Genomic DNA, 26,568 nt, shown 5'->3' on the forward strand with positions numbered 1-26,568 from the left:
TGTGATACTGACCTTTGTAGCTGCGTCCACATTGGCTTCTCTCTGTAGCAGCTCAGAAACAACTTCTACATGGCCTTCTTTGGAAGCGAGATGGAGAGCGTTCAACCCATTCTGATTAAAAGTAAAGGAAAAGCTTTACTCAGCAGGTTGAAAATAGAGCAGTAAACAACCTACCAAGAACTCCTGAGATATTATAATGTCCCACCTGATGATCACTTGCATGTGTGCAGTGCAGGAACTTGAATCTTGAATTAGGAATCAAAGTACTTCAAAACTGGATGGGTTGTTCTGTTATCATTATTTATTAAATTTTAGAAATTAATTATTAAGGGACATATGCTGACATTTCTGAATGTTCCTCTAACAGAGAATAATTTGACAATGACAAGCTAATAACATTCAACGGAAAACTCACAAAAAAATAAAGTCTTTAAGGAGTTTGAAGTCTGGATTTTTGGAATTTTAAGTAAAAAATTCAGCAATAACTCCAACTAACCTGATTGCAAATATTGATGTCAACTCCATTTTTTATGTAGTCGAGGGCCTTTTCAAGGTGTCCAGCTCTAGCTGCTCTTAAGTAACTTGCATTGGCATCAGACTAAAATAAAAAAGAAAAACATTTTGATGAAAAATGAAGCAATATTCATGTTTATAAACTAGCCAGCTAAAGATCCAAACTAAAATAATTGAACTCTTTTATTTCTAACATGAAAATATGAATAAAAGTTCCTTGTAAAAATAACCAGGAAAAGGACACATCTTTTAAAAGTTAGTTTCAAGAGTACAATGTTATCCCTTGTGTGATGTCAGAATTCCTTCTGAATTGAGAGAGAAAATTTCCTATAATGTATAGGCACCTTAAATCAACACACAATTTCCAGAGGGAAAAGAGAAATTCTATAACTTATTGATAATTACATTATGAAGACCCCACTATTTTCCTGTAGCAGAAATGTAACATCTATTCCTTTTATCCACATCTACCACAGCGATTTTCTCTATTAATAGATTCAAAATGGCATTCTTCTTCTTCTTAGAGACAGGGTCTCACTCTGTTGCTCTGGCTGGAGTGCAGTGGTGCAATCACAGCTCACTGCAGCCTTGAACTCCTGGGCTCAAGTGATGCTCAGCCTCAGCCTGCTGAGTAGCTGTGACTATGGACATGCGTCACCATGCCAGGCTACTTGTTTATTTTTTAGAGACAGGGGTCTCACTGTGTTCCCAGGCTGGTCTTGAACTCCTGGCCTCAAGCAATCCTCCCACCTTGGCCTCCCAAAGTGTTGGGATTATAGGCACGAGCCACCATGCTTAACCCATTTTATGTTGTACTTAATAGTCTAACAGAAATTTGCAGGCAATGATGTTCTACTGGATTTTCCTACAGTACATAGCCATACGTAGGAGCAGCAGCAGAAAGAAATACATATAAAATTTCAAAACAAGACATGTAATTCACTCATTGAAAGCTTGCAACATTGAACTACTGCTAAACTCTAACATCTATAATTTCATAGTTGAAACCACCTACTAATGAAATCTCTGATAGAAAGATGGTGAGAGGAAAGACACAGCAAAGCTGGGCCCGCAAAATTTGTAAAGAAGTCTTGCTTAATACAGTACAATACAAAAGCAGGTTTTCCTGAAAGAGCAGCCAAAAACATCTTGTCACCAGTTATAAATGCAATCATGCAGGGTATGGCTTAAAAGAGAAAAGTGTCTTCTTTCAACCATATGGTAAACACCACCTTCAAAGGCTTTGTTCAAATGCCACCTCATCTGTGAAGCCTGCCCAGATCCCCCAGGTAGAGTTTAGTTTCTCAGTGCTCCCAGCATTAATTTCATTGAACTCTCTTTGTATTTACTACACAACATCACAGGTTTTGGTATACCTGTCCTTCTTCCACCCTAAATTATGAGCCCCTTCAGAATAAGCAGAGGAGGCAGATTAAGGAGTAGGCAACTGGAAAGCAGCCAAGATGCCAGTCTTTAAGAGAGGAATGCTAACTCTTTCATGGAAATGTAATTGAGAAGAAGAAAGTTCTACCCCTCAGAAGGGTCTTTGGTTCCAGTGTGGGTCAATTCACTAAGAGTCAACTTGCTCAGAACCTCAGAGGAGAGGCCACTGCCTCTGGAGTCACCTGCCCCCTTCTCTTTCACAGTAGTGAGCCTCTCTCAATCACTACTGTGCCTCTAAATTGGGGCTTCTCAGCCTCAGCGGTATTGGCATTTTGATCTGAATAATTCTTTGCTGTAGGGGACTGTCCTGTTCATTGTCCAAAGTTTACCAGCATTTTCTACTGACCAGGTGCCAGTGGTATCCCCTATTTGTGATAACTAAAAGTGTCTCCAGAATTGCCAAATGTCCCTTGGGGGAGGGGGCAAAGTCTTCCTAGTTGAGAACCACTGCTTTAAATAAACAGTAACCCAACTTACATAAAGATTGTACACTTAAGGAGGCTTAGCTCTTTGGCCTGTTTGGGTTGCCACAAGCCTTGACTCAGCACAAGGCATTGTGACTCCATGTGTAATATTCATCTTACTGTTTCCCCTGCAACTGGAAGCATTCTTGGCATATAGCAAGTGCCTATAAGTTTTTTGTGAATGAATGCATCAACAAATAAGTAAATTGGGTAGAAATAACTATTAATTAAATTATTGCCTGGAATAATACAGGAGGCTTTATTAGCAGCAGCAGCAGTTTAAGTTGAGAATCTGATAGCTACCAGAGATTACAAACTAAGTCACCGAGTCAGGTGTCTGAGGGCACACATAGCTATTACTTAAAATAACATAAAATTAGAATTTGAGATAAGCAGGAAAATCATTTAATCAGAGCAGAGGGTTAAGCAGATGACAAGAGATAAAGGTTCCAGTTAAACAAAGGACAAATAAAAGTTTCCAGGGATTTAAAGAAAAACGGAATGCAGTTTTTAAAGAGGTTCACTATTTAGAGGTTAGTTTTTTGTTTATAAGTTCAGTTAGAACTAAATTAGCCACGCAAGGATGGCTCATTGCACCACAAAATATCATCTTCTTTGTGCCTGTTCAATGACTTATCAGTGAATTTGCCCAGAAGGGCTCTGATGCCGTTCTGGGAACAAATGACATCAGTCTGCCTGGATATTTCAACTGCCGGAGATAACAACTGTGAGTTAAGCATCCCAAACTCCAACATGGAGTACATAACAACGGCAGCTAAGGAAGTTAAAAAAGAGGTATTATAATTCAAGAAAAAAGCCTTTGAATTGATCCCATATCTGGAAAGATTTAATAATTCCATGCACTGTCCATTTTGCTCTCAAGTTTCCTCAGAATCTTCCTATCCAAACCTCTAAAACAAAACAAAATCAGTATAAAACAAATCTTCAAATTCAGCGGTTCTCTACCTATCTGGGATCTGGATTCTTTTGAGACTAATAAAGGTGGCGAATAAATTATCTTCCTTCAACAATTGCACACACACACACACACCAAATCTACATCTGCATACACAATTTGCACATAATTTCATGTGGCTCAGGAGTGCTAAGCTTGCTCGTGAACTTGCATTTAAGAACTCCTGCTCTACTGATACAAAATTCGCTGGTGGACGCCTTCATTATATCTATTTCATTCAATGACCCTGATATCAAACAATTCTCTGAGATAGCTAATTGACCGCCTCAGAATTTTAGGAAGCACAAGCAGAAACAGAAATTAATTTTCTTCACTTTTCTTGGCCCTGTTACATATCAACATGCTTACCACACCAAAACCATAACAACCACCCACTTCAAATAAAAAGGGGGAAAAGGTAGGGAAAAAGCAAGAAGAGGTGAATGAAGGCTGCCCTGAAGAAAACTTACATCATAGGAAGAGACATTACAAAGCCCACAGAAAAAGAACCAATAAGTTCCTCCTTTTAGCCACTGGCAAACAAAATAGCCACCTCTTCCTCAAATATCTGTTGAATGTCTACTGCATGTTAGGCATTGTGTCAATATCTGGATACACATTGGTGGAACAAAATAAATGTGGCACAAATAATGACTTATTTGCTTTCGTTTCACAGCTTCTTACTCTCTCTCCTCTAAAATAACCTTGCATAAGTGGCAGGGCAAATATTGGATTCTTAACCATTTCCCCCCCAATTTTGCCCATAGAGAATATATTGTTGTTTATATCCTTCATGTAAAAAACACATGAATTTTGTACTAGACTCAGTATCAGTGGGTTGTATCTCATTGCCATCATTTCATGGAATAACTAAGAGTTACTCTTAACACAGTCTATAGCTTGTTTTTTTTAACCTTTTGATAACCTTGTATCAAAACAATGCCTCTTTTGATGCTATATCTAAGATGCATCCAAAAATGTCAACAAATTACTATGGAGGAAATTAGGTTCAAAGACAAGCTTAGTGCAGCCACATGGAAAGTCACACAGACAAAGCCACTGCCTAAGGAATTAGTTGCACAAAAATGAATATGAACAGGTTGTTCAGCACTTTTTTTTCCTCTGGGTGACCAAAATCTGAGGAATTTGGAAATGAGAGTTTATTTTGTTACCATTTAATGTCCTGTCTACTTAGTCATTTTACTAGAAATATGAATCATGTATGTTTTTCAAGGAAATAGCTTCAGGGATAGAGTCAGGCATTATTATGCATTAATCTAGTAACTCAGCATCTTTACCGGCAGTGGAATATTGATATTATTCAGCAGAAAGCAGTTATTGGAAAGAATAAGCATTTTCAGAGTGCCAACCTCAGTCATACTTCATACCTTTGACTATAAGCTAGACATGATTACAAGCACTTAATATTAACTTAATTATATTATCCATCACTTAATATGTATTAATTTTATAAGTCCTTATATTAATTTATGTAATCCTTATAACAGTTCCATTAAGTAATGTAGTGGGTTGAATGGTGTCTCCCCACAACTGATGTTCATTAGGAACCTCAGAACATGACTATATTTGGAAATACAATCTTTGCAGTTGTAATTAGTTAAGATGAGGTCACACGGGATTAGAATGGGCCCAAAATCCAATGACTGGTGACTTTATAAGAAGAGAAGTCACATGTACACATAAGAGAGATGATGGCCAAGTGAAGAAAGAGGCAGAGACTTGAGTTATGCTACCTCAAGGCAAGCACCACCAGAAGTGGGAAAAGGCAAGGAAGAATTCTCCCCTAGAGTCTTTAGAGGAGGTGTGATTCTACTGATACCTTGATTTTGGACTTCTGGCCTCCAGAACTGTGAGAGAATACATTGTGGTTATTTTAAGCCACCCGGTTTGTGGTGGTTTACTATGTCAGCCCTAGCAAACTAACACAAGTACGTACTATTACTAGCTCCATTTCATAGATAAGAAAATTGAGCTGCAGGATGAGTGATTTTCCCAGGGACACAGAGCTTGTGAATGACAGGGATGCAAACCCAGTCTGGCTCTGGAGTCTAGGCTGTTAATCACCATTCTAAAAAAGGGCTTAATACATGTTTGGTCTATTCCAAATGAGAATTCTTGGCTCATTCATTCATTCATTCATTCATTTTCCATCAGTCCATCGATTTGTCTATCCATCCATTGAATTAACTATTTTAGGCACTTTCAGGTATATCTTCCATGGATCAGAATTTCCTCATTGAGTTTATTATGAGACTCAAGATCAGGCTAACAGTGGATCACCTGAAAAAATGCAGACTGGAGACCCAGTGAGTACATAACATAGCTCTGCTCCTTTACTTCTAAACTTTTCTGAGGGGCAGGGGCAATCTCAGGAGCCTGTTTCTACTTGATGTGCCAATTCTCTAATCTTTCCCCATTACCTCATCTTCCCAGCTACCTGGAAGCATTGTGAAGGGTCAGATGATCCTTCCTGTAAACTTCAAATTCTTTTTTTCTACTGATGCCCTGTCTTCTGCCTACCAACATAGAAAACAAAACAAAACCCAAAATACAAAAAAGTTTCCTTCCACTTTTCTACCCAGCACCCCCTTGCAAGTGATGATCGCCTCTATTTCCCAGTGCAGTGGACTAGATAAGAACCAAAGCACTGGAATCACATAGCCGAATCTGTGTTTCAGCTATTCTACCTCTTAGTGTTTGGCAAGTTTTTAAAAATATCTATGTACCTCAGTTTTCACAGCTGTCAAATCAGAATAAAATAACCTACTGTTAGGATGAAATTAGATAACTCAGGTAAAGTAATTAACAATGTGAGTGCATAGCTAGGCACTCAATAAATAGATGTTTATGAGTTCTCCTTTAAATATCAAACATTTTGAAAGATTGGTGTAGGTTCACACTGACTTATATCCTTAATACTAATTCATATTTGCATTTCTGGCAATATGGTTTCTCTCACTAATCAATACTGTCTCTCTGTATAAAATCACCAATGACCTTCTAGTCATCAAGTTCCATGACTTTTAAGTTTCTCCTCTTGTAATGTTTGACAGTACCAATCACTTTCTCTTTCTTGAAAATCTTCCCTCAAGCTTTTCTTCTGTCATCTCTTTGTTCACTTCCTTCTGTGCCTCACTGCCTCAACCCATCACTGAAAATGTGCAGAATTCACATTTCTTTCCTTTCCGCATGCTCTTTCTAGGTGACCTCATCGCTTCTATGGCTCCCACCATTCTCTCTAAGCTCAGCATTCTATATCCACGTGGTGCTCATCCTCACCCCAAGACATTTCCATGTCCCACAATTCCCTCACTCAACAACAGCAACAACAGAAGTGTGCTGAGATATATAATGCATCTGCCTGCAACCAGATGCTAACGACAGAAATATGAACAATAGATTTCCTGGTTTTTATTTAGACATCTCAAGATTATCCTAGCCACCCAGGCATGCAATCTTGGTGTAACTCTCTGATTACCTTTTTCTCTTCACTCTCTCCCTCAAACCCCCTTCCAGAAAGTTATGTGTACACATCTGATTCAATATTCTGTCTTAGGGACTTTTTAAGTTCTCCTTTCTCCTTTTTTTAAAAAAGTATTTATCATGATGCATGTCATACGTTTAAAAATACATAAAACAGATATGAACAGTTTAAAGAAAAATCATTAGATAAACACCCACATACCCACTATTCAGCTCAAGAATGCAAGTTACAAGCGGATTTGAAGACTCCCAATGAGTCCCTTCTTGAGTGGTTCTCCTAAGGCATCCTCTGTTTTAGTTAATCACTCTCATGCCTTTCTTTACAGTTTTAACATTTATGTACCCCTCCCTAAGCTAAATATTATGTAATTGACTTAGTCTTAGTACTTAAGAGTCTTAGTACTCTATATAAGTAAAATTATAGATTATGTATCATTCTGTCTTTTTTTGTCTAATGTGTTTCTTAGAGTCATCCCTGTTGACATGTAACATGTGGGTAATTTATAATTGCTAACGTAGAAGAGTCCATTATGTGATTATAACACAATGTATTTATCCACTGTAGAGGTGATGGACATTTGTCTTGTTTCCAGTTTGGACCCACTATGAAAGATACTGCCATTAATATTCTGGCACTAGTTGGGGTGCATAAGGGCAAGAGTTTTTTAAATCTTAGGATCATAAATGCTGGGTCACTCAGTATGTGCTTATTCAGCTTTACTAGTTAATTTCTAGTTAATTGTATTTCAAAGTGATTGCACCAATTTACATTTCCCTGGCTTGTGACTGTTGCTTGTGACCTCATATTCCTTAGAAACTAATCTTTGGTAATTCTTTAATGCCTGGATTAATGTTGTCATATTCCAAAGAGAAATTTGAGATTGGTTCTGCCAGTTGCCTAGAGGCACTATCAACCCAAGATTACTTTAAAAATAAATGCTTGGCTTGAGGCTTTTTGTTTTTGTTTTTGTTAAGACTACACGGATAAATTTAGATCTCAAACTGGTATAGATATGAGGGATTCCTTGTGGTTACAAATTCTCAGGACAGATTTTTTTCTCTTCCATCTGGTGACAAATGGGGAGAGGAATGTTTTTCCTGTCTCTTCTGTATGGTGGGTTTATTTCTTGTGCATTCTTATATTGGGGCTCACCATTTGGGGCCCAGGTTAATGTGGGGTCTCTTATTAGACTATCCACCTTGGGCATGTCCTAGGCTTTGTCTCCTGTACTCTGTACTCATACAACCAAGTAAAACAGTTTTTGCTTTCACATATATATATTTTTAAATCTCTACAGGCCTCTTACTTTTAAAGTGCTAGTTCAAAGACGCACTTCAAAAGAATTATTTTTATTGTTTTCCTAACTTCTTAGCTTTCCCTACAGCTGAAAATATGCTCACCTTCTTTTTCCTCATTCATCCTTCTCCCTGGCCCGTTCAGGCCCTTGCTATATAATGCCCAGGTCATTTAAAAAATCTCCAAGAGGCTGTAGTTGGCACTAGTTGAATCTGCTGGAAGCACTGAACAGTGTATAAAGAGCCACTGAGGGTTCTAAGAAAGTCAAGACAAGGAAAATAGCTGCTATTAAATGAGTGCCTACTATATACTTGGGACCTCACTAAGCATTTTACATGTATTATTATTATGCACTATGTCTTATTATACATGTATTATCATTTATTTCTTAAGTATTCAATCAAAACAGGAATCTCATTACAGAGGCAGAAACCTTTCTTAAAAATTAAGTGGCTTGCCAAAGGTCACATAACTAATAAGTAAGCAGCAAGGAATGAAACCCAAGACTGCTTGATAACAAGCCCAGGCTCTTCCTTCAACACCAGGGGTTTTCCAGTTGAGTTCTGTGGAGCCCAAAAGTTTAGAAACACTGAGATCAAGGGTAGGGCTCAGTGAGCAGAGTTGTGTGTGCCTATCTTCAGTTTTGCCCCAAATAGGTCTACCCTTATCTGTTTAATATATTGCTGTTTTATACCATATCTCATTTGTTCAAATGTTGTTGCTTTTAAACCATAATATCCAATCCACTTCTATGGCATAGGCTCACAGGCCCTTTAAAGCCTGTCCCAAACACATACTTCCAGCCTGAAACAAAACATGAATCAACACTAATCTTGAAAGCAACCTAGATATCTTTTTATTCCTCAACTGCCCCCTATAATTTCTTGAAACTGTGACTTCACCCGAGACATTGGTAATAACAGTTATGCCCTGCTAGTAATTCTCACCAACCCTCCTCACTTTCCCTCCCCGACCAACAGACTCACCTACTAAATTCTGGGTCCAGCTCAAAGATCCCTTCATATTTGCTACTTTCCCTGATAAACACTAGGCATGACCCCTTCTCACTCTGGACTCCTACAGCACTTGGTCTGTTCTGCTTAGGATTACATATCCTACAGAGATGGATGATAATCTTTTTTAGGGTAGGTCTTTGTCCTAATCTAGCTGTGCACACTGGAGCCTGAATTCATGGTAGATTAACCTACAGAAGTTCATAAAGTCAGAGAAGCTCATTGGGAAGGGCCATTTCTGCATCCTGTTACAGCTGGGAAAACAGCTGGTAGGAGGAGGCAGGACTTCAACAGGGGATTTGGTCAGTGGAGAATAAAAGGAAGAAAAGGTAGGTAGAAATAAAGAGCCAGAAAGGTTTGAGGAATTGTGAATAGACAATCTCTGTGAAAGGGGATTCCCCTGGGAGAGGGGAGTAGGCGAAAAGGGCAGGTTCAGAAGAGGTTTGGAACACCAGATAAATCTGATTTAACTTCGCCATAAAGATACCAGGAGGAAATAAAGAGTTTTGAGGAGTGAAAAGACATCATTAAAGCTACATATTGACCCAATTAATTGACTTCAGATATGAGTGTGGGAGGAAATGGAGATAAGATCTGTAGGTCCTTGTTGTCAACCCCACCGTGCCTCAGGGATCTCCCAGGTAGGAATAACACACACACAGACACACACACACACACAGACACACACACACATGTCACAGCCAAGGGATTCAGATTCAATTGGTCTGAGATGGGACGTTTTGATCAATGCCGCTCAAACTGATCTCCTTTGGTGGCACATTAAGTTCTCCTTCACCAAAGGAGAAAGCCACTGAAGTAGGTTACTGTGAAAATATGGTTGTATGTGACAATGTGATGAGAAGACCGGGGGTGGGGGGCTAGCTGTGGAATGGACAAGAAAGTGATATAAGAGGCATTCTGAAGATATACTGACAGGCTTCTAATTTAACATACAAGATTAAGATCTCAAGGCCACATTTTAAATTCTTCACTTTCATAATTACCTCCCCCGACCCTTTTTCATCTATGCCCTGACTTTTTTTAAATTTTTTTTTAAAGAGATGGGGTCTTGCTCTGTTGCCCAGGCTGTATTCAAGCTCCTGGGCTCAAGCAATCCACAGCTTCTGGCTTATGCAACCCTCTTTCTTCTTCTCCCCTCCCCCTTTGTCTTTCTCTCTCCCTCCTTCTTTCTTTTTCTGAGACAAGGTCTCACTCTCGCACCCAGGCTGGAGTGCAGTGGCATTATCATGGCTTGCTGTAGACTTGATCTCCCCAGGCTCAGGTGATCCTCCCACCTCAGCCTTCCAAGTAGTTGGTACCACCACACCTGGCTAATTTTTGTATTTTTTGTAGACATGGGTTTCAGCATGTTGCCCAGGCTGGTCTCAAGCTCCTAGGCTCAAGTGATCTGCCTGTCTCAGCCTCCCAAAGTGCTGGTGTGAGCCACAGTGCCCAGCCTTATTGCCCCTGCTTTTCATAACCAGAAACTAAAGATGAGAGGCTTTGCTTGGTAGCATTGAGAAGTAATTTTTGGTGAACAAAGTAACATGAGTTTGAAAATTATTCTCCATCAGAAAGGGGACTTGAATTTTTCAAAATCTAAAATGTGTTTATTTAGAATAAGATAACGTCCAACAAAAAATTAGTCTAACGACTTGAAAGGCCCATTCTTCTGTGTTTAAGGCTTTCGTGTGGGACACAGAGCTGTGGCTCTGCCCAAGCACATGAGAGGGGAGCCAAAGGGTGTATTTTTTTTTTCCTATGAGAGTAGAGCTGAGTCACTGGGACATGGCCATCCCGATTGTGACCACTCAGTTGCCAGATATTTTAGAGTAAGATATTGTGCACTGATATTTTTATAGATATCTTGCACAGTGATCTAATTTCCCACCAATTTCAAAAGAATGCAACCAATTACACAAACGAAAACAACGGTGACATTCATACTATAATCTGCCGCCTGTCAGTAAAAACCTTGGATCTTTAAGAGAATGGTATTTCTCTTTTTAAGAGATTGGTCTGTATCAGCAAATGCATTATTATCAAGCACGTGTTTTGGGTGTGGAGATCTTAAATAAAGGGCAATTTTATGTGCCTTTTTCATGGTAAGAGCTTGAAAAAACTTGAACCCTTTTAGTTAGGAAAGACCTCAGATTATTAAGCTTTTATTCTTTTTTTTACTTAATTGCTATCCAGTTATTAGAAATAAACCAGCATTTCTCATCCATAAATCAGCCAGAAGAGGATTAGAGAGGGGGTTACTTAACCAATTAAAAAAATGCTTCCAAATTTCTAAAGGTGGTCTATATTAGTAATAAACACTATCAAAACTAACTGAAGTAAAAGGGGCTGGCTCCACAGATTCTCTCTGATTGCTACAAGGCTGCCTTTGCATGGATTTTGCTTGGAAGTCCCCTCAGTTCATCCCTGAAAATGAGGTCACTGTCCCCTAACACATGTTAGGCATGGTTAGCATCTTTGCACTGGGACCTGTGCCAGAAAGGCCTCTGCTGGTGCCCATTTCAAACCTGCTGGGGTGTCTGTGCACAGTGGCCACTCTCATGCTGAAAGGCAAAACAACATTCCCATCTTTATCTTTAAATAGGGGGGGAGTGGGAACCAGTTAAAAAAAATACAGTGCTGGCAGGCTTTTGTTTTTGTAAAGGCAGTGTTTTCACGAGATTTACCTCGCCATGTGCTGATAAAACATACCCTCATCCAGTCTGTCCACTATGATCTGGTTTACATCAAAAGGAGGATCTAGAATTCAGGCCCTGGGGGTACTTTTTCTCACTCAGAATTCAGACCCCTAAAAATTCTCTTGGAGACTGATTAGCAACGCAAATAAATACAGAGAAGAAAAAAAATTTTCCCATAGGAGGAAAAACACATGTCAGGTACTGGTGGGTTGGGTGGGTATTTCTAATATTCCTCAACATAAACTTGATTATGTTCAGCTGCAAAATAGGATTTGTGTTTGTCACAAATTTTCTGATAATATAAAGTAAGATCTTAAAAAGCCAGTTTCACTTGTCTCTCAGAGGATATAAAATCATACGTATCAGGAGAGGAGAATTTGTGTCTTAATAATATGAGGTCAATATAGTAACATTTTGTCCTGATTTGTACCAGGCTATGGCCAACTATTTTGATTTCAAACTATTTTGACTCAAAACTTTCATTTTCCTTACACTATGGAAGTTGCAAGGTATCTTACTGTGCTGCAGACACAAAGTCACTATGCTGTATTAGGCAGAAAGCCATAAATGATGTAAGGAAGTGGTAGGACGATTTGACTAGATGACAAGCAAGATCCTCCCTGCCCTAAAAGCTCCATGATATTATGCAATGTGCAAATGCTTCCACTGCTAATGGTAAGTGTTTAATTTTCCAAACAAGCAAAGATGGAGCAGTGTTAATAAAAGTTCTACTGTGGCCAAGGTACCTAACCCAAGATGTGAAAAGAATTATAGCCCTTTATCCAAGATATGTTTCTTTCTTTCTTTCTTTTTTTTTTTTTTTACCCCTAGACAGTCTGTCTCTATCACCCAGGCTGGAGCTCACTGCAACCTCCACCTCCCAGGCTCAAGCAATCCTCCCACCTCGACCTCCCTAGTAGCCGGGTCTACAGGTACAGACCGCCACGCCTGACTAATTTTTGTAATTTTCAGTAGAGACGGATTTTTGCCTTGTTACCCAGGCTGTTCTTGACTTTTTGGGATCAAGTAATCTACCCACCTTGGCCTCCCAAGTGTTGGGATTACAAGTGTGAGCCACTGTGCTCAGCTCAAGATGTTTTTCAAATTTAAAATTAAAACGAATTATTCGACTTTATTTCATTAGGAAATTTTAGGACAGCATGAGTTTGCCTTTACTTGGGTTAAGCTATACAACAGGAACAGACAGGTCAACCTTAAAATTAATAAAATATTTATATTTGGTTATTCTGAAATCTAAAGATTCAAATAAATAAGCCTGGAAAATAACCACAGATGGAGAAACCATTTCTGCAAAGTATGTTTTGCAGGTGTATTCATTACGACTCTTTTGAAACCTCTGCTGTGTTTGAACCTGTTTCTGATTACCTCTTGAGACAAAGAAGCATGAGAGAAATAGTAATATGTTGCTCTGGAAAAAAAAAGTCTATCCATTGCATTCTCAGGGCTAAGCAATTCAAAACATACAGCAGCCCTGGATAATTTTTTTTTCTTAATACACGCTAATGGAATGTTAATATAAGGAAGATTTAGTCCTTTGGAAAAGTGTAATCATGTTTATTTCAGGGCATTATTTTCCACATTGAGTTAAAATGAGATAGTAATCAAAGGTTTAATAAAAGAGCAGTTAATGGTTTGTAATCTGTAAGTGTTCTATATGCCAGCCTTCCCCAAAATACCTAAAGTATTTTTCATTTGTTTGGCAGAAGGCATGTGCTGAACAAAAAAAACATAAAGCCACTGGGATCCTAAACTTTCTTTTTTTCTTTCTTTTTCTTTTTTTTTTTTTTTGACAGAGTCTCACTCTGTTGCCAGGCCAGAGTGCAGTTGTGCAATCTCAGCTCACTGCAACTTCCGCCTCCCGGGTTCAAGCAATTCTCCTGCCTCAGCCTCCTGAGTAGCTGGAATTACAGGCACCCACCACTACGCCCGATTAATTTTTGTATTTTTAGTAGAGACGGGGTTTCACCACATTGGCCAGGCTGGTCTCGAACTCCTGACCTCAGGTGATCCACCTGCCTTGGCTTCCCAAAGTGCTGGGATTACAGGCATGAGCCACCGAGCCCTGCCCAGGGTCCTAAACTTTCTATCAGTCACCCCTTCCTCTCTTTTTGCTTTGCTTCATCTAGCTCATCTGTCTCAATTATTTCCCACATGAACATGTCTGTTAAGAAACTCTCTTTTGCTTTCCTGTGAGCCAAGCTGCCTAGGAAATCCTTGATGCATAATCTATTCTTCCTTGTTTACCAGAGAAAGTGGCTGCTTTAAACATCCCTCTCCTGGAGGGATCCGCTGGCATGCATCTCATCACACCTTCATTTATCATCTTGTGATAGCATTAGTCATTTACGTACATACCCTCGGCTCACCTTAACATTTACTAAATAATCTCATGGTTCATAGCCCTGAACTAGTAAAACTGGTAAGCAAAGATACAGTAATGATTAACTCTTAGTCTTAATAAACAACTTGCTTTGTATTGAACAAAAAAATACGTACAATTCTATCTGTTATACACATCTTATATTTTGGGGTAAGCAGCGGTCACCGTATCATCTCTATCAAATAGATAGAAAACTGAAGCAAAGATAGGTGTGATTTGCTTAACTAGTTAGAGAAAGTGCTGAAAATAGAATTTGGGTTCCCTGGCTTTAATGTTCTTCCTACCACCTAATGTTACAGAACAAGAATGAATTGGACCCACTCCTCACATACAAAGAAGGCTAAAAATGACCGACAACTTTGTCTCATTAAACGTAAAATGAAACGAGATAGTATTATGCAGTTAAAATCCGGCAGTCTACGGAGATCCTTGTTTATAAAACAAATTCCAATTTTTTGCATAGCTTGGCTACACAACCACCACCACAACAACAAACTGCTGAGTCCCTTAGAGATGTACCTCATAATACTGAGATATTGCTATGTTCCGCTCAGGAAATACGTAGCAGGAACTTCTGACATTATACATGGTAGATTATATAAAACACAACAACCGTTTGGGATTTTTCCATTTATTTGGTATGTTATGAATCAGAACAAGGATTTCAGGCCTTCGTGCTTAAGGATCCTTATTATGTAGGAGGTATTGGCATGAGTCCTAAAATATTTAATCCAGGCAACTATTCACATTTTATATATAGCAACTGAAAACAGTGATAAGCTAAAACTGGTCTAGGTAGCAGAGAGAAGAGAAAGTATTTGAATAGATGAACATTTTCCCAACAATTTTTTTTTAGACCAGGAAATAAATAGCTTTATTTTTAGTGTGGATAGACTTAATACTGCAAACATAACTATTTTCTTGCAATGCATAAATATACTCTATATAGTGCGAATCAGCTAGGAAATTACAATACAGTGGACTTCAGCTTCCTGGTCAGATAATTAGAGGCCTGAGGTTTAAAAGCCCAGAGGAACTGAAGGGTGAGGCCATGGCACCAGAGGGAGAAGAGGCGTTAGCTAGTGAGTTCTTGCATTTATCATCCTAAAATGTTGGCCCCCAGCTGATGCAGCTGGAGCCTTGCTAGAATTGTTGGTAAATGAAACTATGTGCCTTTTTTGGGAGGTAGGGGGCTTGCAGGGAGGATGGTTTCATGCTGATTTTTTAAAAAACAAATAAACCAAAATGCTATTGTTCTTTTCACTTAAAATGTTTCATTTTTACTTAAGTCTGTAATCAACAAAGGGATTTTAGGAGGCCTTGTTGAAAATATAGATAAATAAGTTCTATTTGAATGTATAAAAATGTTTTTAAAAACAAGGTTAGCTCACTAGAGAAGTCAGATAGACAGATAGATAGATAGACTGATTTGGGATTGTAAATAATCTGTAAGTGACATTTATATTTTTCCTTGACTTGATTTGGAATTGGGAGGCTTAAACAGCTTTACATTAAATACAACAAAAGGACAAAATATAGAAAGAGCACATACATAGACACACAAGAAATCTTTCTAGAAGTGTGAAGGAAACATGTAGTAAAGAAAATAAGGATGTTATTTTCTTTTTTTTTTTTTTGAGACGGAGTCTCGCTCTGTCGCCCAGGCTGGAGTGCAGTGGCTCGATCTCGGCTCACTGCGAGCTCCGCCTCCCGGGTTCACGCCATTCTCCTGCCTCAGCCTCTCCGAGTAGCTGGGACTACAGGCGCCCGCCACCACGCCCGGCTAATTTTTTGTATTTTTAGTAGAGACGGGGTTTCACCGTGGTCTCAATCTCCTGACCTCGTGATCCGCCCACCTCGGCCTCCCAAAGTGCTGGGATTACAGGCGTGAGCCACCGCGCCCGGCCAAGGATGTTATTTTCTATGACGAAAAATGAAACAAGTAAGAGTGGACTTTACCCCATAGTTAAGGTAACCACTGGACTCTGTCATTATAAGTAATTATAATATGGAAGGTGACTTTCAGTTATGTTACCGTCTAACAGCTAAAATGTACTACGAGGGTTACTAGGAGCAAAGACTCCTATTTAAGGAGCTATGTGATATGTGTTTTCTAAGTATTTGCAGATAGATCTAGACTAATATGTCACTTTCTATTGGCAAGTTAATATAGTTCAGTGATTTCAGAGTTCGGACTCCGGACCCAGGATGCCTAAGTTCGCAACCTGGCTCTGCAATTCACAAAAGATGTGACTTTGGCCAAGATACTTAAACATACTGTAGTTAAATTTCCTCATCTGTGAAATGAAATTAGCAGTAAAATTTAACTCAAGAGGGCTGTTGATATTAAAGGAGATAATACATGCCGAGCAGTTAGAAATGGCATGGCACACAGTTGGTCCCCAATTAACCTTATCCTTTATTAATTATCACTTTAAAATTATTTTAAGTTAATATTCTAGTTTGTTTGGCTACAATTATAACCATGAGAGTCAAATAAACATACAGGGACTGAACCCACAAACTTGACCTCATTTGCCCAATGCTTTCAGGAAGTAAGGGAAGCAAACAAAGCAGAGAACACTCACATTGTGATCTGTCTACAGCAGCGGTTCTCAAACTGATTACTCAAGGTACCTTTATACTCCTAACTATTATTGAGGAGCCCCAAAGAGCTTTTGATTATGAGGATTATAACTATTGTTATTTACCACATTAGAAAATGAAGCTGACAATTAAAAAATTAATCATTAATTTATTTTAAAATAACAATGGCAATCTTGTTACATGCTAACTTAAAATATTTATCTTATGAAACATAACTGTATTTTCCAAAACAAACAAAAAAGATGACATGAATGGTATTGTTTTACGAGTCTGCAAATCTCTTTAATGTACATATTGTTTTGGTTGAAGTATGTCAAGGATACCAGTCTTCAGGGTACTCTAGAAGGGTCTCAGGGACACCCAGGGGTTCTTGATTGACCTCATGATACAAAGGCCTAACACCTCCGAAGAGAATACTTTAAGCAAAAGGCAAGACTGAGCAGGAAGACAAAGTCTAAATAAATATAGTGCTACTATTTTTGCAAAGTACAGATCAGGATCACTCTAATCAGTACCTGTTCATTGCTTTTCTGCTACCTTGCTTTAGTTCTTCTAGAGTGTTTCCAAGTGGCTATGTCCATACATTCGAAATACTTGAACACTAATACACTTCCTCAGTGGATGACACTGTCCATAGGATGTCCACTTAAGGTCCTTGGAAATGACATGTGACAAATAAGCAACAAATTCCATTGCAAGTGATGTTGTCAGAAAGATAGCAGGAGAATTCCTTAAGGACAACTTGTCATTGTTGCATAAACACAACTACAGATACAAATCCTCTGTTCTGGGAAACTTCTACATGGAAAATGACAGCCTGATTCTGGTCACTAAAATGGAAAGTTAACTAGAGCATGTTCCTTTTAAACATTTTTAAAAATATTTAAATATTTTAAAATAGTCTCTTGTATGACTAACTGGTGACTAGAAGGCCACAATTATGAGAGGCTGTACCCTTCAAAGATGAAGCTTTGCTTAAAATCTTAACAAATATTTATTGAATACATATATTCCAGGTTTTGGGGATCAAATAATGAGCAAGACACAGCCTGTGTTTAAAAGTCTGCAGCAGGGCTAGGTGCGCAGTGGGTCATGCCTGTAAATCCCAGCACTTTGGGAGGCTGAGACGAGAGCCTAGGAGTCTGAGATCAGTTTGGACTGAACATAGTGGGGCCCTGTCTCTACAAAAAATATTTTAAAAATTAGCTGGATGTGGTGGTATACACCTGTAGTCCCAGTTACTCAGGAGGCTGAGATGGGAGGATCGCTTGAACCTGGGAGTTCAAGGCTGCAGTGAGCTGTGATTGTGCTACCGCACTCCAGCCTGGGCAACGGAGTGAGACCTTGTCTCAAAAAAAAAAAAAAATATGCAGTACTCAAAACGTATCTTATGTTACAGATACAAGTGTTTTCAAAATATGACAATAATCACTGAATTACAGAAGTATGTAAATTTACAATATATCAAAATGATGTTGAGTTAGAATACAAAATAATCAATAATCCAAGACTAAATAAAGCTGAAACATGTCCACATTCTGAAAAGCAATTTTTAACATTATTGGCTTCTACTTTTCAAACTGGTTGCCATCACTCACTGTAACTTGACTGAAGAAAAAAATGGCGTTCACTACCCAACATTATTCTCTGGAAATGTTTGCTATCATGAATATCTACAAAGATATTCTTACAAAAATCTTACTTACAAAAGTAAAAAGAGACTCCTAAAATAAAAGAATTAAATTCCTTACAGATTCTTATGCTTAACCAGTGATTATTAGTAACTCTGAATATTTCCCTGAAATACACTGAAATTTATGTTACATAATCTAATTATATATTTATCAATAGTCCAATTAGAAGACACAGTTTAATTTTTATTACTAGGTTTTGCAATATATTCTGAGGATCATGATAAAACATTTAAAAAATACACATTTGCACTAGGATAGAGTTGGCAAACATATTTACTTTGCGACTAAAAATGTCTTAACATTATAAAGAGAATGACTTCGAAAAGATATCACATTATATTGTAAATTCTTTTTGGTCTTACAGATAACTTAAACTTGATTATCATCCAAATTTATAACTGACCTGAAGTAGCATCTTTATATTGTCACACAGAACAAATTTAGTTGGTAAGTAAATATTATATTTACTATACAACTAAAAGTTTCCATTTTACAACAAACACTATAATAGTCTCAGCAGCAAAAGACAAGTTTTGTGATTCCTTTTTTTGAGTTTGACTATATAAAATATCCTACTTGCCCCCAATTTTCTTAAGTGAAAATCAACAATAAAATGAGGGATTCCTCCAACAGTTAAATATGTATTTATTACTGGATCAATCATTGAAAAAATATATATATATAAAATAGGAAATATCTGAATTCAAAGATTTTCTATTTGGCATTATAGGGTAACTTCATAGGATTTAAAATTAATGCACATCAGTTGCTACTGAAGGATCTTATTATTAGCTGCCTCTAAAATGCACATTAAAATTGGATTACATTTGGGCTTTGTTCAATATTAGAGTCTAGGTTTTTTTCATGAGCATTATTGAAGAGTTAAACTTTAAAGTTAACTTTTCATCAATCATTTATGTCAAAACTAGTTCTAGTTCTTCCACACAGAAAATCTCTAAACAATATTGTAAAAACCACAAGCCGAACAGAAGCAGCAGGAAGTATTAATGATCATTCATGAAAATGCAATTATCTACTATACCCTCTTTGCAAGGATTTTATCCATAGCTCAGCTCATGCAGATAAAGTGTTCAGTCTTCCATTCAAGTCAGAGACAAAGGCAGGAGAGGAATAATTCTTCATTTTCCAGCAAAACCCAGTACAGCAACAGTATATGCCACTCTATTGTGATGGAACTTCTATATGATTCGTATCGGGTCAGTACCCTTCCAGAGTTACTGCTTAGGGCATGATAATTTCAAATTCAGTCTGTCATTTTATTACACATTTTTTCAAACAGCATGCCCACCAAAACAGAAAACACTGCACATATGGGCTGAGATCAAATGCTTCCACCATTTAGTTGATATATTCTGACAGGAGGCAGAAACAAGATGGTCTACTTTTATTTGGGCTTTCCTTTTGGATCTCAGATTTTTTAAACTTATTAATTAATAAAAGGCCAGAACTCTTCAGGTACATTCTTCAAGACTTGTTACAGCAAAGCTTATTCTCAAACCGTTCCCAGCAATGAGTATTTCTCAAAGCTGTCTAACTATGTAATTTATGATTATGCATATGTAAAGTTTTCAAATCCACAACTGATGGAACAGAATACACATCAAAATTTAACAGTACAGTTTAAAAGTTTTGGATGGGTAAGTTGATTATTTTTAGAGTGATATAACATGATTTTTAGGACTCACTTGCCAATATGCTTACATTACTAGTAAATTACAGTTGGCATTAATGTCTGGCATTCATGCACAATCTTATAGCTTTATTATGACTCTCAAAGATTACCCTTAACAAGTCTTTCTCTGAGACACACAGAATGTTTACAAAATCTCACTCAGATTAAAATTTCATAATTGTACATGTGCAATATTGCCACATTCCATAAAGGTCACGAAAGGTTAATCTTTTTGCAAAAAATATTCTGTCTTTAAGAGTACAAAGACGAAAACTGAATCCATTTAAAATAAAGATAAAAATTGTAAGTTTTCCAAATTGCTTTTTGTAACACTGTGAAATGACAGCTGTTTTCTCAAAACCATTAGTTTGTTTGTCCGCCTGATATTAGAACAAGCAACAATGTCCTCATTTTTATGATGTCTCATTCTAGTCATTACGACTATTTCACTAAATGTTTAAACACAATATTCAGGAATCTAAGGTGTTCTCAGAGTTAGATACACTGATGTTAACTGTGTAACATCACACAGTTAGATGAAAGGATACAGGTAGAAACAAGAGATCACATGAAAATTTTCAACTATACCATGATCTACATAGCATTAGGTGAATCCCTCAGAATCAAATACTTTAAAATTTCACAAACATAAAGCAAATATTTACTCCCTTTATCTACATAGTATCCCTTAAGGGGGAGATGGCTTACTATGCCAATTCTTTAAAATTATTAAACAAGATGACATATTTATATCTATGTGAAATTCTATTAAGATAGAAATAAAATTACATTTTCCAACTTCTAATTACATCCTTCATCTACCATTTATATGAGTTTCAAAAATAATTTTAATTCTATGTTTTCTCCCCAACTGTAAAATTTCATATTGCCTCTTGTAATTAATAAATCAGAAAAAGCTGAATTTTAAAGCTGTCAGATTTCTCTTGAAAAAAGTGCAACCACATAAAACTTTTTATGCTCTTGGATTTACCAGGCTTTTCCTGCACTCCTAATCGCCCCCTGTCTTTTTGTATTTGGTTATGCATCCTCTTAAGGCAGGCCTTAGCTGAACTCACTCCAAATTACATCACAGGCAAAACATATCTAGAGTCCAGATCGGAACAAAACAGAAAGAAACGACACAGTCCATTGTCCTACACATATTTAACTCAAGTGATCCGTGGTGCAAACAGGTTAATTTCCTTCCTACCCAGCAACAAACATTTTTTAAAAGGCACAACTATTCAGGGCAAAACAGAACTTCTATAAGGAAAGTACATTTCATTTAGAAGCTGTAAATGCTTACTTGTTCTGGGAAGCTCTCTCCCTCTTCCACTGCCATTCTCTGTGGCCAAGTAAGAAACCTGATAACTCAATTAGTTAACACTTTGGACAGAGCATCACATCTAAAAATATCTGCCTTCGGAAATGTAAAGGTTTCTCCCACTTCCTAGGAAGGAGGTAGGAGCTGGTCAGAAGCAACTAACTGGAGTATTTAAATGGGGGGTGGGCGGGGCAGACAAGAGTGCAGAATCTGCCTGGGCCCTTACAGACAGCATAGCACCTCCCAGAATTCCCCACGACTTACCATATTGGCTATGTGGATTTAGTCATGATATGTGGAATACCGAGAATAGCAGGGCAATCAGCTGGGGATTGCACCCTGGCTTTCTGGCTGCTTGGAATCACTCATGAGACCAGCTTTTGTCATTCCGCTTATCAGCACTTTCCTCTGTACGCACGCTACTCTGACATTCCTTCTAAAGACAATACCACCATTTTCTCCTCTGTCTTTCTGGAATCCAGTCAGGCTTGACTTTTACTATTGGGCTTTTTAAACTTTTAATTTCCTTCCCTGTATTAGCTTTTCTAATGAATATATGTCTGCGTAGACATGTATACCTACAGTTATATACACACTCACACACACACACATGCACACTCTGAGGGCATACTTTACTGCTGAGGAGATTTACTTTACTAAACCAATTTCCTTTTATCAAAGGGCAAACGCAACCGATGATCATCTTTTTAAAAAATACAGCACTATGCCAAACTCGTGTATAACCAGGGGGAGAGAAAAAAAAACAAACAACTCATTGAATACTTCTGAGAGAGAGATATATATATATACACACATACACACTATATCTTGGTGTGTGTGTGTGTGTGTATATATATAGTGTATATATAGTGTATATATCTATAGTGTATATATAGTATATATTGTATATATATACTATATATACTATATATATACTATGTATACTATATATACACTATATATACACTATATATACAGTATATATACACTATATATAGTATATATATAGTATATATACAGTGTACTATATATACACTATATATAGTATATATATATAGTATATATAGTGTATATATAGTATATATAGTGTATATATACTATATATAGTATATATAGCATATATAGCATATATAGTATATATAGCATACATAGCATATATAGCATATATAGCATATATAGTATACATATATAGTATAGCATATAGTGTATATATAGTATATAGTGTATATATAGTATATATATAGTATATAGTGTATATATAGTATATATATAGTATATAGTGTGTATATATAGTATATATAGTATATAGTGTATATATATAGTATATATACACACACACACGCAAACATATACACACACATACACACACACACATACACAAATTTTTTTTGTTTTTTGAGACAGAGTCTCACTCTGTCACCCAGGCTGGAGTGCAGTGGCAGGATCTTGGCTCACTGCAATCTCCGCTTCCCTGGTTCAGGCAATTCTCCTGCCTTAGCCTCCTGAGAAGCTGGGACTACAGGTGCCCACCACCACGTCTTGCTAATTTTTGCATGTTTAGTAAGGATGGGGTTTCACCATGTTTGCTAGGCTGGTCTGGAACTTCTGAGCTCAAATGATCTGCCCTCCCCAGTCTCCCAAAGTGCTGGGATTACAGGCATGAGCCACTGCACCCGGCCCAGATAAATATTTTTTACTTAGCTTTTTTCAACTAATAAAATTCAGCTTTTCAGATATGCAACACTTTTTGGCAACTTTTTACTGTTCTCACACTTCAGATAACTTTCTACTGTTCTCACACAAGAATCAGAGCCCTAAAGAACCCATCATTATAACAACCTGCATTTATATTTTATTTAGTACAGTTCTAATCAATAGTTCTCTTAAACCTTTAAGGCTTGAAGGAACGTGACCATGGTAGGCTCAGTTAAGCTTCAGGAAGATCAGTGTGTAAGTCTATTCACTCAGCACATAATTTACACAGAGACTACTAAGCGCCAGACATTATTCGAGGTACTGGGGTATAGTGGGGGAGGAAAAACAATGAATAAAACTGAGAAAATCCCTATTTTTTATGAAATTTATATATACCAGCAGATGTGGGAAGACAGATGATAAACCATAAACATAATAAATAACTTGTTGAATATGTTCAAAGTGATAAATACTATCGGAATAAATAGAGCAGGGAAGGGGGAATCATAAGTGTGTGTTTAGGAAATGGGTATATAGCTTTAACAGTGGCAATAATGTCATAATGTCTCCGGAATTGGTGGGTTCTTGGTCTCACTGACTTCAAGAATGAAGCTGTGGACCCTCACGGTGAGTGTTACAGCTCTTGAGGCCGCGCGTCTGGAGTTGTTCCTTCTGATGTTCAGATGTGTTCGGAGTTTCTTCCTTCTGGTGGGTTCATGGTCTCGCTGGCTCAGGAGTGAAGCTGCAGACCTTCGTGGTGAGTGTTACAGCTCTTAAGGCGGCGCGTCTGGAGTTGTTCGTTCCTCCCGGTGGGCTCGTGGTCTCGCTGGCTTCAGGAGTGAAGCTGCAGACCTTCCCGGTGAGTGTTACAGCTCATAAAAGCAGCATGGACCCAAAGAGTGAGCAGTAGCAAGATTTATTGCAAAGAGCGAAAGAACAAAGCTGCCACAGTGTGGAAGGGGACCCGAGCGGGTTGCCACTGCTGGCTCGGGCAGCCTGTTTTTATTCTCTTATCTGGCCCCACCCACGTCCTGCTGATTGGTAGAGCCGAGTGGTCTGTTTTGACAGGGCGCTCATTGGTGTGTTTACAATCCCTGAGCTAGACATAAAGGTTCTCCACGTCCCCATCAGATCAGTTAGATACAGAGTATCAACACAAAGGTTCTCCAAGGCCCCACCAGAGCAGCTAGATACAGAGTGTCGATTGGTGCACTCACAAACCTCGAGCTAGACACCGGGTGCTGATTGGTGTATTCACAATCCCTGAGCTAGATACAGAGTGCCGATTGGTGTATTTACAATCCTCGAGCTAGACATAAAGGTTTTCCAAGGCCCCACCAGAGTAGCTACAGAGTGTCGATTGGTGCATTCACAGACCCTGAGCTAGACACAGGGTGCTGATTGGTATATTTACAATCCCTGAGCTAGACATAAAGGTTCTCCAAGGCCCCACCAGAGCAGCTAGATACAGAGTGTCAATTGGTGCATTCACAAACCTCTCTGAGCTAGACACAGGGTACTGATTGGTGTGTTTACAAACCTTGAGCTAGATACAGAATGCCAACTGGTGTGTTTACAATCCTTGAGCTGGACATAAAGGTTCTCCACATCTCCACCAGACTCAGGAGCCCAGCTGGCTTCACCCAGTGGATCCTGCACCAGGGCTGCAGGTGGAGCTGCCTGCCAGTCCCGCGCCGTGTGCTTGCACTCCTCAGCCCTTGGGTGGTCGATGGGACTGGGCGCTGTGGAGCAGGGGGCAGCGCTCGTTGGGGAGGCTCGGGCTGCACAGGAGCCCAAGGAGGCGGGAGAAGGCTCAGGCATGGTGGGCTGCAGTCCCCAGGCCTGCCCCGCAGGAAGGCAGCTAAAGCCTGGCGAGAAATTGAGCACAGCGCTGGTGGGCTGGCACTGCTGGGGGACCCAGTACACCCTCCGCAGCCGCTGGCCAGGGTGCTAAGTCCCTCATTGCCCGGGGCCGGCAGGGCCGGCCAGCTGCTCCGAGTGCGGGGCCCGCCAAACCCACGCCCACCCGGAACTCCAGCTGGCCTGCAAGCGCCACACGCAGCCCTGGTTCCCGCTCGCGCCTCTCCCTCCACACCTCCCTGCAAGCCGAGGGAGCCGGCTCTGGCCTTGGCCAGCCCAGAAAGGGGCTCCCACAGTGCAGCAGTGGGCTGAAGGGCTCCTTAAGTGCTGCCAAAGTGGGAGCCCAGGCAAAGGAGGCACCGAGAGCGAGCGAGGGCTGTGAGGACTGCCAGCATGCTGTCACCTCTCGATAATAATGTAGATGGGGAGGATTTTATACAAAATATTATGTTGAACCATATGAAATTGCCATTTTTATAGTTTAAAACCAAGCGTATACCAGCAATTTTATGTGGATCAACATGATATATCAGCTATTCATTATTATAATATCAGACATTATAATAACATTTATCAAACATGCAAGGCGCTATATTAATTTCTTTACATACATTATTTTAGTTCTCACAGCAATGTTGTGAAGCAATTTCTCTGTTTGTGAGAAAGAAGCTAGAGTTCAGAGAGATCAAGAACTTGCCAAGGTCAGCAACTAGTAAATAGGCAGTATTTATATCCAATTCTACATGATTCTAAAGATAAGGCCACATGCTGACAGCAAATAGTAAACATACGTCTTCTTGACTACCATAGTATTTTAAAAGAAATTTGAATTAGCAAAACAATTTTGAGCAAAAACAACAAAGCTAGAGCTATCAGACTACCTGGCTTAAAAATATATTACAAAGCTATGTAATCAAAACAGTCTGGTATTGGCCAAAAAAAAAAAAAAAAAAAACCTGACAATTTAGAACAATGGGACAGAATAGAAGGCCCGGAAAAAATCTGTGTGTCTAGTCAATTGAACTTTGGCAAGGGTGCCAAGAATGCACAATGGGGAAAGGATAGTCTCCTCAGTAAATGGTGCTAGGAAACCAGGATATCCACACGCAGAAAAATGAAATCAGATTTTATCTAACACTACATACAAAAATGAACTCAAAATGGATTACGGGCTTAAATGTAAGACCCCAAACCACAGAACTATAGAAGAAAACACAAGGCAAAACTTCTCATAACATCGATCTGGGCAATGATTTTTTGCATATGATGTCAAAAGCTCAGGCCACAAAAGCGGAAATTATTAAATGAGACTACATCAAACTAAAAAGCTTCTTCATAGTAAAGAAAACAATCAACAAAATGAACCAGCAACTTAGGATTCAGAAAAAATATTTGTGAACCATACA

General features: G+C 38.6%; 1 protein-coding gene across 1 annotated transcript in view; it reads right to left on the reverse strand.

The window, feature by feature from the left end:
- ANK3 (ankyrin 3) overlaps window positions 1–26,568 on the reverse strand; it is a 366,342-nt gene that overhangs the window by 252,370 nt on the left and 87,404 nt on the right. Inside the window, 2 exon segments of the mRNA XM_030797694.1 lie at window positions 13–111; window positions 497–598. Coding sequence (XP_030653554.1) covers window positions 13–111; window positions 497–598 — 201 coding nt within the window.

Source organism: Nomascus leucogenys, chromosome 18, assembly GCF_006542625.1.
Source record: "Nomascus leucogenys isolate Asia chromosome 18, Asia_NLE_v1, whole genome shotgun sequence".
NCBI lineage: Eukaryota > Metazoa > Chordata > Mammalia > Primates > Hylobatidae > Nomascus > Nomascus leucogenys.